We start from the raw sequence: 12,412 nt of genomic DNA, 5'->3' as shown, positions 1-12,412 counted from the left end.
TCTCCTCGCTCTCTATTACATCTACAATACAATAAATGTATGCTCATCTTCATACACATTGAAGACCGCTCCATAGGTCCACAACAGCACCAAATTGCACCCGCGTAGCTCATTCTAGGAGCGCACACTCCCACCCTAGCGGACGCTGCTATCATTGCAGCGCTATTCAGCAAGAGACACTAATAACTACTCTCCATCTCGGCGTATTATCGTGCTCTAAAGAGCATGTCAAAACAACAAAGCGCCTACGGCACAGCTGCCGGCGATACCTCCTTCCGCAAGACCTGGGACCGCGCCGAATATGCCGAAAAGGCCGCAGAACGTGATGCCGCCCGCCGCGAAGAAGGGCGCGAAAGGTACGAAGCCAAACTGGCAGGCAAGAAATATCACAAGCGCGCGGCAACACCCCCAGATGCCAAAGACACAGTTGCACGCGCAACACGTTTGGATTTCGGGAGTATGGTCGGCAAGACTCAGATTATTAGTGCTGGAGCAGCGGTTGGGAAGAGGGGCAGAGGAGCTGGCTTCTATTGTGAGGCGTGTGATCTGACATTCAAGGATAACATTCAGTGGGTGGAGCATCAAAATAGCCGGCAGCATCTAGTCGCCGTGGGCGAGACTGGGGATGTGAGGGAGGCAACTGTAGAGGAGGTGAGGGAAAGACTGAGGTGGTTGAAGAGGAAGAAGGAGGAGGAAGCAGAGGAGGGAGTTGTGGATTTGGGTATCAGGCTGGAGGTTGCGGAGCAGAGAGAGAGAGAGGAGAGGGAGGAGAAGAGGAGGAAGCGGAATGAGAGGAGAAGAAAGGGACTGCCGGGTGGGAAGGAGAAAGTTGAGGATGATGCAGATAATGGGATTATATGCTGATGGAAATACCCAAAGGGATATCTTGTGCGGTCTCTTGGAACACAGCCTTCTGTCTGCGGCGGCGTGCACATTATGGGCGTTATGGTTACTACAAAACGGAGATACCCAGGAAGGGCGGCATTCGTCGCTGGCTCGTTGATTTGATATTCTTTTTTGGTGAAGCCTAACGAACTCTACACAAGTGATTCAACCAAACCTCAACGGCTGCAGGTTCACAGTAGAAACAGTCAAACAGCTCATATACACTCCACAGCCTTTGGACACTGATGACCATGGAGGAATAAATTAAAGGCAAATATCGGATCACCATTCGACCCATTGCAAAACCATTCCCACGGGTCAGCGGCACTCAGAGTGAGCGCCACACGGGAAATACTAGCGTCCTTGCAAGCCAGGCACGTAAATTTTGGCGCAGCCAGGTTACATTCAAAGGTCGATCAAAGCCCCAACTTAGTCAGTAGGGCCGATAATAACTACCTCAGCGTCAGATACTCATGTCTCTATTCGTATACGTTGGCAGTGTCTGCTGATATCGTATTTCTTGACACGTCTCGCAGCTATCGCGACTGAATACATTTAATCTTTTGTACATGATGAGGACGCGCCAATAGGCAAACTACGGGACCTCTCAACATTGCATTGATCAGGCCTGCAATTGCAAAGGATTGAAAAGCCATGACATAAAGAGTAAATACTCAACACGTGGAATCGTTCCTGTCGGGCATCGCCCTTTCTGATATCATGAGCCACCTTCGACGAAGAAGAATCAGCGGCACTTCACCAGCTTTGTTACCCACTGGCCTCGCCAGTTTTGGTACGGCTCAGATCTCTGTTGTACTACCGAAAGGAAGACTGACTAGATACAGTCCAAGTAGACGTTGAAGGACATCTGTTTGACGACAATGGCCTGTGGAGAGAAGCCCCCGTCTTCAAAGGCACCACCAAATTCGACCCCCTCCCCGACATGAAGAACATCCTCGTGACCGGTGGAGCAGGTTTCATGTAAGCAATGCCCAACTTAAAGGACGACAGTCAATAATATCATACATAGCGCATCGTGGGTAGTCCGCCACCTGACTCTAACATACCCTGACGACTACAACATTGTATGCTACGACAAACTCGACTACTGTGCCTCCATGTCTAATATCCGCTCCCTCGGCACCAGCAACAACTTCAGATTTGTACACGGTGATATTACCAACCCCTCCACTGTACGTGCGTGCCTGGTCGAACATAAGATTGACACCATTCTGCATTTTGCCGCGCAATCACACGTCGATCTATCTTTCGGCAACAGCTACGAGTTCACAAACACAAACGTATTTGGCACACACGTGCTGCTCGAGTCGGCGCGCGAAGTCGGACTGAAGCGTTTCGTGCATATCTCCACCGACGAAGTTTATGGCGAGGTCAGTGATGACGAGGAGGGGTTAATCGAGAATACGATCCTGGCGCCGACAAATCCATATGCGGCGAGCAAAGCGGCGGCCGAGATGCTGGTCAATGGGTACTGGAAGAGCTTTAAATTGCCCGTCATGATCATTCGGAGCAATAATGTATACGGCCCGCACCAATACCCGGAGAAAGTGATTCCGAAATTCACGTGTCTGCTGAACAGACAGCAGAAACTGCTGCTGCATGGGGACGGAAAGCATGCGCGCAAATATCTGTACGCAGGAGATGCGTGTGATGCGTTTGACACGATTCTACACAAGGGCACGATGGGGCAGGTTTACAACATCCCGTCAAACGACGAGATCTCGAACCTGAATTTGTGTTCGCAGTTGTTGGACTATTTCGGGTATCCGAACTCGACAAGCAGCGAATTCTACATGTGTGTGCAGCACACGCAGGACAGGCCCTTCAACGATCGGCGGTATGCAGTAGACGGGAGTAAACTGAAGCAGCTAGGATGGTCGCAGAAGACGAGTTGGGAGGAAGGCTTCAAGACAACTGTGGGTTGGTATATAAAGTACGGGGAGACTTGGTGGGGAGACATTGAAGGAGTGTTCACGGCATTTCCGACAATCACTGAGGGTGACGTTTCTACGGTTGAGAATGTTTATGAGAGGCCGGAGAGGCTCGGAAGTATTGATATTGGAAGGTTGAATGGTGTCATCCCGGAAGAGCCTCGTGCTGAGGATGCATCAGATACGCCAGTTCATGAGGCGATCGAAGATATCACACCGATGCCATTACCCGAGGCAGCGCATAATACGCAGGGCTTTGCCCTATAGATATTTCCTAGATATGGATAGAAATCTGTTTTGAACATGAGATGACGATGAAAGCTTATCTTGCCATAACTACGACGCCTCTTGGTGGTGGAGAGCAAAGGCTTGTTAGTCGTACTGTAGAGCAGAGGAGTTGATCCTTCTTTGCGCAATGAATATACTCAGGATCAATTCAAGGGGTTGTACGGCGTCGAATGGAAGTGAACCCTCAAATACTAAAATCACCACGTGACCCCGACCATCCCATGAGTGTTCCAAGGCTGGACCCTGGATTTAGCATGTTTACATTGGCGCCATGTGGTCGCGTCGCCCACTCACTACAACAATCCTCTGTCCTGTCTTTGATGTCTTCCGTCAGGAACGTAAGCAAATAAGGGCGGCACATTCTACATATTCGTCTCAATCGAGACGATACGGCCTCCCAGTCAACCTTTCTGCCTCCAGCATGAGCGACGACTCGGCTTTCGACTTTGGCGCGGACGAGTCCGACTTTGAGGCCGCGCCCAAGCCTGTGAGAATTGACACAGACAGTCCAGCTTTGTACTCTCAGCTCACAAACCATATTCTAGAAAGTCAAAGCTCCGCCAAAGAAAGCTGCAGCAACAAAAACGAAAGCTCCGCCCAAGAAGCAAAGCACGCTGAAAGCACCCAAAGCCCCAAAGGCCGCCAAAGCCGCGCCAAAGAAGCGCGCAAAGCCTGTTTCCGATGACGAGAATGATGATATAGATGTGGTTGATGATGATGCTATGAATGATGACTCTCTACTGTCCGTTACCCCGCCGAGTGCGAAGCGTCAAAAGAAGGCCTCTGGGCCAAAGAAATCAAATGGAAAAGTGCTGGCCGAGATTGACAATGATAGTTATGACATGGACAAGGAAGAAGCACCTAAAGCCACTGGAGGATCGACTGAGAAATATCAGAAGGTAAGCTAGATCACAGTTAGCAGTTTTGCCTGTGTACTAACAAATACCTCCAGCTTACGCAGCTGGAGCACATCATCAAACGTCCTGATACCTACATCGGCTCTGTCGAACCTACGAAAGCTACAATGTGGGTGTACAGCTCTACTACACAGGCTATGGAGTCCCGCGAGATTACATATACCCCCGGCTTGTACAAAATCTTCGACGAGATTCTGGTCAATGCTGCAGACAACAAGCAGCGTGACCCAAGCATGGACACAATAAAGGTCACCATAGATCGCGAGCAAGGAGAAATAAGTGTACAGAACAACGGAAAGGGTATACCTGTTGAGATTCACGGTGTAAGTAGCCCATTACCTCCTGTTTGCGAATGGGCAACAAACTGACTCTGAATGAAGAAAGAGGGCATGTACATCCCTGAGATGATATTCGGTCATCTTTTGACATCCTCCAACTATGATGACGACCAACAAAAGGTCACTGGTGGTAGAAATGGATACGGTGCAAAACTTTGCAACGTTTTCAGTACACAATTCACACTAGAAACGAATGATTCCACGAACGGGAAACGATACAAGCAGACATGGACCAACAATATGAGCAAAATGGGCAAGGCCAGCATCACTACAGCCAAGGGCTCTGATTTCACAAAAGTTACGTTCAAGGCAGACTTTAAGAGATTTAATATGGAAGCCATGGACGATGACTTCGAGGCTCTTGCAAAGCGTAGAGTTTACGATCTCGCAGGTACATGTAACGGTGTCAGAGTCTGGCTGAATGGTGAGAGAATCGCTGTGAATAGCTTTAAGAAGTATATGCAAATGTACACCAAGGCCATCCGTTCGGAACAGGCCCGTGAAGAGGGCGAGGAAGAGGCCAAGAAGATGGACGTCATCCTGACCGACGAGCACGATCGATGGCAGATAGGCTTCGCTGTGTCCGATGGGTCTTTCCAACAGGTTTCCTTCGTCAATTCCATCGCGACAACTACCGGCGGAACACACGTCAATTATATTGCAGACCAGGTTGTCGACAAGCTGATGGACATTGTCAAGAAGAAGAACAAGGGTGGTGTGCAACTTAAAAACAACCATATCAAAAACCACATCTTCCTCTTCGTCAACTGTCTCATCGTAAATCCCGCCTTCACGTCTCAGACCAAGGAGCAGTTGACTACGAAAGTTAGCCAATTCGGTAGCAAAGTCACAGTCAGCGAAAAGTTCCTCAAGGAGATCGCGAAGACCGACGCTGTCAAGAACATTATGCATTTCGCACAGCAGAAGGCAGATCAGGTCTTGAAGAAGTCCGACGGCGGGAAAAGACAGCGCATGAACAATGCCAAGCTGACTGATGCCAACAAAGCCGGTACCAAGGATGGTTATAGATGCACACTCATCTTGACAGAAGGTGACTCTGCCATGGCGCTTGCGCTTGCTGGACGTGCTGTCGTCAATCCTGATCTTTTCGGTGTGTTTCCACTTCGTGGTAAACTGCTGAATGTTCGGGATGCTTCCATTGATCAGATCTCCAAAAATACGGAAATCCAGAACATTAAGAAGTTCATTGGACTTCAACATAAAAAGGATTACACGGATACGAAGGGTCTTCGATACGGTCATATAATGATTATGACCGATCAGGATCATGATGGGAGCCATATCAAAGGCTTGCTAATCAACTTCTTGCAAGTTCAATTCCCGAGCTTACTCAAGATTGATGGTTTCTTGATGCAGTTCCTGACGCCCATCGTCAAGACCTGGAAAGGTGACATCAAGAAACCTACAAAGTCTGTCTCTTTCTTTACCATGCCAGAGTACGAAGAGTGGAAAGAGCAGCCCGGGCATCAGAAGGGCTGGGATCACAAGTACTTCAAGGGATTGGGTACCAGTCGGCCTGAAGACGCTCAAGTCTACTTCCGTGATCTCGATAAGCATCTGAAGGAGTTTCATACTATGCGTGACACTGAGGTACCCCTGATTGAATTGGCATTCTCGAAAAAGAAAGCCGACGCTCGTAAGGAATGGCTGCGAGACTTCGTTCCAGGCACGTACATCGATCTAACCACGCCAAAGATCTCGTACGATGACTTTGTCAACAAGGAGCTGATCCTGTTTTCCATGGCCGACAATCTCCGCTCGTTGCCTTCACTGGTGGATGGCTTCAAGCCAGGCCAGCGGAAGATCATTTACACCTGCTTCAAGCGTAATCTGAAAAAGGACACCAAAGTCGTGGATCTGGCGGGTTCCGTGACCGGTCTGACCGACTACGCATATGGCGATGCGTCCATGCAGCAGACCATCACTGCACTGGCGCAGAACTTCGTCGGGTCAAACAACATCAACATCCTGGAGCCAAGCGGTAATTTCGGGAGTCGTCTTCAGGGCGGTGCAGATGCTGCCAGCGCTCGTTACATCTATACTAGACTTTCACCTTTTGCCAGGAAGATCTTCAACCCCGCCGACGAGGCGCTGCTGAAGTATCAGGTGAGCGATGGCAATACGATAGAGCCGGACTGGTATGTACCGATTCTGCCCATGGTTCTGGTCAACGGAGCGGATGGTATTGGCACTGGTTGGAGCACGAACATACCCAACTACAAGCCCGAGGACATTATCGACAACCTCAAGCGACGCATGGAAGGAAGTAAAGAGGACATGGTGCCTATGACGCCTTGGTTCCGAGGGTTCACAGGAGCGGTCGAAGCTCTCGAAGAACACAAATTCAAGTTTACTGGTACCGTGCGACAGATCAGCGACACCGAGATTGAGATTACAGAATTGCCAATCCGGATGTGGACTCAGGTTTTCAAGGAGAATCTCGAAGATATACTTCGCGCCGAGAAGGTCCCTTCCTTCATCAAGGATTACACCGAGTACAATACCCACGAGAAGGTCCATTTCATCATCAAGATGGACGATAAACACATGGCAGCGGCCTTGGCAAAGGGTCTGGAGGACACGTTCAAGCTCGTCAAGACCATGACTACTACCAATCTGGTTGCCTTTGACCATCAGGGAAGGATACAGAAGTATGCCACTACGCTTGATATGATGGAAGAATTCTATCAGGTCCGATTCAAGTTCTATCAGATGCGCAAGGTATGTCGTTTTTCTTTACATGCTTGATGGTGAACATGCTAATGGGGACTCTAGGAACATTTGCTTAGTGAGATGCAAAAGGACCTTGACAAGCTGAGCAATCAGTCTCGATTCATCAAGATGATTATCGACGGTACTCTTGTTGTCTCCAAGAAGAAGAAGTCTATTCTCGTCGAAGAGTTGACCCGGTCGAAGTTCAAGCGATTTCCCAAGGTTTCCCAGGCAAAGAAAATGGGTGAGATGGAGGACGCGCAGGAGGACGAGAACGATGTTGACGAGGAGGCTGGCTTGAGCGATTTCGATTACTTGCTAGGCGTAAGCACCATCCGCCCTTGTATCAAACCAACGCTGACCACTTTTTCTAGATGGCTATCTGGTCGCTGACTCAAGAGCGCGTTGACAGATTGCTGAAGCAGATCGGAGACAAGGAGGTTGAAATCGACACATTGATAAAGTTGACGCCGAAAGATCTCTGGATCGCAGATCTCGACGACTTCCTCGATGAGTGGCATACTGTGCTTGATGAAGACGCGAAAGAGTCGAAGAGGATCGCCAGACTTGGTCGTCGCACCTCTACCAAACTTGGCATCGGCGCGTCCAAGGGCGGTAAGGGTAAGAAGAGAAAGGCCGGCGACAGCGACGAGTTTAGCGACTCGGACTTTGAAGTCAAGAAACCGAAAAAGGCCGCGGCGAAACCGTCAACTATGCTCAGCTATCTCAACAAGAAGCCGGAGCCCGCGAAGCCGAGTGGCTCGAAGGCATTGATTAGCGCTTTGGGGGGTGAGGCTACAAAGAGCTCTGCAAGTTCATCAAAGGAAGATGTAGACATGGTTGATGTCGAATCTGACGCGCCTGCGCCTGCACCTGCACCTGCACCTGCCAAAGCTGCAACCAAGGCCAAGAAAGCTGCTGCGGCACCCGCAAAGAAACCTGCAAAGGCTGCCAAGAAAGTCGAATCTGAAGATGAAGATGAGGACGTGTTTGCAGATCTGGGTGAAGAAGAGGAGGAAGAAGAAGAAGAGGTGGTCACAAAGAGACCGGCTGCACGAGCAGCCGGCCGCGCCGCGGCCAAAAAGACAACCAGCTACGTCCTATCTGACGACTCTTCCGAAGACGGCGCCGATGACTTTGACGTCAGCAACCTGGTCAAGGGGATTGGCGCCCGCTCCACAGAGACCACGACGCGCCAATTTTTCCCGGAAACCTCACGTCCGTCCAGCAGGCAGGGTCTACCACCCAAGCCCCTAGGCCGCGCAGCACCCAAACTGGCCGATCTGTCAGAAGACGACATGGATACCACCGATTTCGCCAAGCTCGTTCCGGAAGCCAGCCCTGAGCGCCCTGTTGCTCGCGCAGCAGATACCATGATCTCGGGCAGCGACGACGATGACCTGCCCGTCCTTTCGAAGACGAAGATCAACATCAAGAAGCCTGCCGCCAGCGCGAAGCCAGCCCCGAAGGCTAAGCTTGTGTCGAAGAAAGCTGCGGCGGCCGTGGCGAACAAACCCCTCACATTGAGTCCTGCTGCGAAGGCGTATGCGTCGAAGCAGGCAAAGGCTGCCGCGAAACCAGCTGCGAAGCCTGCTGCCTCAAAGGCTGCGCCGAAGAAGGCGAAGAAGGTCGATAGCGACGACGACGATGATGAGGAGGGGTTGGACGAGAGTGCAGATGTGCTTGCAAATGATCTCCTCGATGATGATGACGACGAGGATGAGACTATTGTCAAGCCAGCACCTAGAGCGGCAGCGCGCGGCAGACCGGGACGGGCAGCGGCGACGAAGAAGGCGACGTATGTAGTGGACGACGACGACAGCGAGGATGAAGAGGAGGAGGAAGACAGCTTTGTGGTTGATGACGATAGCGATTGAGTGAGTGTATAGGGAGTAGTTGGAGAGGTACTACTTTGCAGCTCTGGAGCTGGTTCTTGTGCGATACATACGACAGAGGAGAAGTTAAAGTGTCTTATTGAAGCCAGGGCAGGCTTGGATTGCAAAATGTTTCATTTTTGGTCGGAAGAGTTCATTTTGGGCCGGTGTAGCTTTCTACTTTTATTTTCCACTAGATACCGCGAGGTCGAGGAAGGGGTCTATTGAAGGAGACTTTTCCGATTTCTTTGTCTCGCTGCTTGTGTGGTGTTATTTATGTGTATGCTCTTGTCTGTCTGTCTGTCTGCGTGTCTGTCTGTCTGTCTGTCTGTCTGTCTGTCTGTCTGTCCATGTATGATGTATGATGTGTTGTAGATGCCCACCTCCTCAGGACCAGCAGCTCAAGTTCTTTTGCCAACCTCTCTTCCGGGGAGCGTATGTTAGCGGACATGTATCATCATCATGCAGGAGTCTTTTTAGTGTTGTTGGCTGGTATTTCCATTGGCGTTTGGTAGGTATTATGGCAGGACTCTGGTATTCTTGTTGGATTGTTGGATTGTTGGATTGTGGGATTGTGGGAGGGCTTTGTGGGAAGAAGGTGGGGTGGGAGGGAGAGTGGTGGGAGGGAGAGTGGTGGGAGGAAGAAGAAGAAGCTATTTGGGAAGGAAGTCTTGTAGGAAGAAGAAGTCACGTATGAAGAAGAAGGCATCTAGACAGAAGAAGCTATCCAGGACCAAGCAGCCACAGAAACAAACAGCCACACACACAAAGCCACACATCAAACAAGCAGCGATACATCAGCTCTCTCCCTCTCTCTCTCCCTCTCTACATACCGACAAACCCAGCACCAAAAAAAAACACATGGCGGGGTATCAAGTACGTACTGTACTGCACTAGCTACCTTCCTACCTACCTACCTACCTACCTAGCTACCTACCTACCTACGCAATAAAAAGCCAAGACCAAACAAAAAGTCCGCGGAAAAAACGTGCAGACAGGGGGGTAATATGGATTGAGTTGTAGATTCGGCATGGGGCCAGCTTGTGCCTATGCATATTGTTTAAGAGAGAGAGAGAGAGGCAACAAGGTGGAGAGAGAGGGAGAGGTATATGTTAGTAGGGGGAGGGGTAATTGAGAAAGATGTGGAGAGAGTGTGTGGAGAGAGAGTGTGTGTGGATCGGCATTCATGCGGGGGGAGAAGGCAGTGCATGGATGGGAATGATTCCGAAAGTGCGGGGTCTACATACATACAGTACTGTACTGTACGACAAACAGTATAAGCTGTGACGAACGGGCGGACAGGGAAGAGGGGTTCAGTGGTTGTAGCAGCAGTACTAGGTAGAGGGAAACGGCTGATTGTCATGGCGCAAGATGTGCCTGGTCGAGAGAGACTGGCACGCACTATACTCGGAGTGGTATACAGTCGGGTGACTGCCTGCCTGCCTAACTAACAGACTAAGCATAGGGCACGGCGATCATCATAGCAATAGTAGGATGAACCTGTACTAATACGTACTTTGGAAGTAGTGCCAAGGAGCTCGTATAGCAGCATCCCATACGGTAGAGGCGGCGCAGAGAAAGCGAGCGCGTGATGAAGAAGGATTGGGGACAGCTCGCGAAACGGAATGGATGGGGATTGAAATGCGAGGATCGGTCGGGAGGGAGGGGGCAGGTTTGGTTGTTTAGCTAGGCGAGTGGTGATGGTGCGAGGGTATGACGGGGTGGAATTGGTGATGATGATGGGGTTGAGGATGATGATGGGGTTGAGGATGCCAGAGGATGAGGATGAGGATGAGGAGGTAATTAGGTGTAATTACACGACATGATGTACTTACACTGACATTTGCACACGCACGAAGATCAGTAAGCCACATGGAATGAGTGAGAATGGATGGAAGATGATTAATTAGTTGGAAGGCCGAAGCCACTGTCCACTGTCCACTGTCCAGGCGATGCATGGAAAAAAGCTCGGATGGGATCCCTGGAAATGGCGGGGGCGGCAGCTAAACTTACACGGTAGAGAGGTTGGGTAGGTAGGTAGTGTAGTAGGGTGGTCCTAGGGTTCTTGTGACGGTCGTCTGCAGGGTGGGTGGGTAGTGGGTAGCTAGAGAGAGGAGAAGAGCGAAGAAGAGTCAATTACAGTTGCAGGATGTATGCATGGATGGAATGACGATGCAGTATTGATGGCAATGTGCGATGATGGGCGATGATGGGCGATGATGGGGTACTAATTACTATCCATGATTACTGTCCCGTAGTGTAGTGAGTGTAGTGTATAGTCTGTCGGCAGGCCGCGGTGATGTGCGTCTTCCCCGCAAAAGCCAAGAGACTGATGGATGGCGCGCTGGGTCCCCCCCTGGTCTGGCGCCGGAAAGCCTCTCCCAGCCTCCTAGGGCCGCCCCAGCTTGTTGCAGCACTCCGGGGGGGGGGGACTTGGAGGGTGAGTTTAGGGGACTCTGGGGGCTCTAGGGGAGCTCTAGGGGGGCGTTCAGGGTGGTGGCCCCCCAATATCCCAGGGCTTAGGCAGCCGACACCCGCCAACAGCGAGCTAGACGGGGCCAATAGACTGCTGGTTTGGTTTGGTTTGGCAGACAACAGACGGGCAGGCGAGCTTGCTAAGGCCCCTGATCCTAATGCCCATCCTTCTTCTGCTTCTTCTTCATCTCTCATCCATCTCTCATCCCTACTCGTCGTTCACTTACTAATTACTTAGACGTACTACTCACTCACTCACTCTCTCACCACAAACACCCTCATCCTCTCTCTCCTCCACAATACAATCCCGGCACCTTGCCCCGTGGCCCGTGGACCGTCCTTGACTGTGGACCGTGCCCCCCTGCAGACGTTGTTGAGAAAGAGGCCTGCTCTCTCTCTAGGCTCTCCTGGTTCTGAAGCTCGGAGCTCTTCCTGCTCGACTGCTCTCCCTGCGCGCTCTCTCTCTCTCTCTCTCCTGCTCGTCTGCTCTCCCCTCTCTCTCTCTCTCCTCATCTCATATCGTCGTCTGGTGCGCCGCCGCCGCCTTTTTTATCATGTCTCGCCCGCTTCGTCCCTCTTCTTCATCTTCTTCATCATCATCATCCTTCTCCTCATCGTCTTAAACCCCTTCGCATTCCTCTTGTCGCACGCCACTGGCTATTGCGACATCCACATCCACATCCGCATCAACATCAGCATCGACCTTGCCATTCAACCACTCAATCCTCCCTCGTCAACATTCTCGTCGTCTTGGCCTGATCGCTGCTCGGCCGCCGCTCCTCCTAACCCACCACCGCTTACCTTAGCCGCCTCCACACAAACCACCATCCCGTCCTTGTCCTGCCTGCCCTTAACTAGCTTGCACCCTCTGACCCCACCCAGACAGACGTCGCGTCTTCTTCGCATTCAATTTCTCCTTCCAAAACACCATCCTCCTTCTCTCCATAAAC

General features: G+C 51.0%; 5 protein-coding genes across 5 annotated transcripts; 4 read left to right on the top strand and 1 right to left on the bottom strand.

Annotated features, from left to right (window-relative positions):
* Window positions 1-225: 225 nt before the first annotated feature.
* Window positions 226-864, top strand: EJ05DRAFT_500030 (uncharacterized protein; the record flags this gene model as incomplete). Its single annotated transcript, XM_033746928.1, has 1 exon — window positions 226-864. The coding sequence occupies one exon, from the start codon at window positions 226-228 to the stop codon at window positions 862-864; it is 639 nt and encodes a 212-aa protein (XP_033600961.1).
* A 424-nt stretch (window positions 865-1,288) lies between these two features.
* Window positions 1,289-3,232, top strand: EJ05DRAFT_464355 (NAD(P)-binding protein). Its single transcript, XM_033742744.1, has 3 exons — window positions 1,289-1,678; window positions 1,731-1,866; window positions 1,916-3,232. The coding sequence occupies exons 1-3, from the start codon at window positions 1,606-1,608 to the stop codon at window positions 3,102-3,104; spliced, it is 1,398 nt and encodes a 465-aa protein (XP_033600960.1). The 5' UTR covers window positions 1,289-1,605; the 3' UTR covers window positions 3,105-3,232.
* A 615-nt stretch (window positions 3,233-3,847) lies between these two features.
* EJ05DRAFT_353130 (DNA topoisomerase II) lies at window positions 3,848-7,318 on the top strand. Its single transcript, XM_033741025.1, has 2 exons — window positions 3,848-4,365; window positions 4,423-7,318. The coding sequence occupies exons 1-2, from the start codon at window positions 4,150-4,152 to the stop codon at window positions 7,147-7,149; spliced, it is 2,943 nt and encodes a 980-aa protein (XP_033600959.1). The 5' UTR covers window positions 3,848-4,149; the 3' UTR covers window positions 7,150-7,318.
* On the top strand, window positions 7,025-7,611 carry EJ05DRAFT_475814 (uncharacterized protein). The gene has a single exon (XM_033743896.1). It carries the CDS (start codon window positions 7,195-7,197, stop codon window positions 7,504-7,506), a length of 312 nt encoding a protein of 103 aa, XP_033600958.1. The 5' UTR covers window positions 7,025-7,194; the 3' UTR covers window positions 7,507-7,611.
* Window positions 7,612-11,659: 4,048 nt separating this feature from the next.
* Window positions 11,660-12,172, bottom strand: EJ05DRAFT_352995 (uncharacterized protein). Its single transcript, XM_033741024.1, has one exon. It carries the CDS (start codon window positions 11,973-11,975, stop codon window positions 11,718-11,720), a length of 258 nt encoding a protein of 85 aa, XP_033600957.1. The 5' UTR covers window positions 11,976-12,172; the 3' UTR covers window positions 11,660-11,717.
* Window positions 12,173-12,412: the final 240 nt, after the last annotated feature.

Source organism: Pseudovirgaria hyperparasitica (assembly GCF_010093815.1).
Source record: "Pseudovirgaria hyperparasitica strain CBS 121739 unplaced genomic scaffold EJ05scaffold_7, whole genome shotgun sequence".
Lineage (NCBI taxonomy): Eukaryota > Fungi > Ascomycota > Dothideomycetes > Acrospermales > Acrospermaceae > Pseudovirgaria > Pseudovirgaria hyperparasitica.
This window is presented reverse-complemented; position numbering and strand designations above follow the sequence as displayed.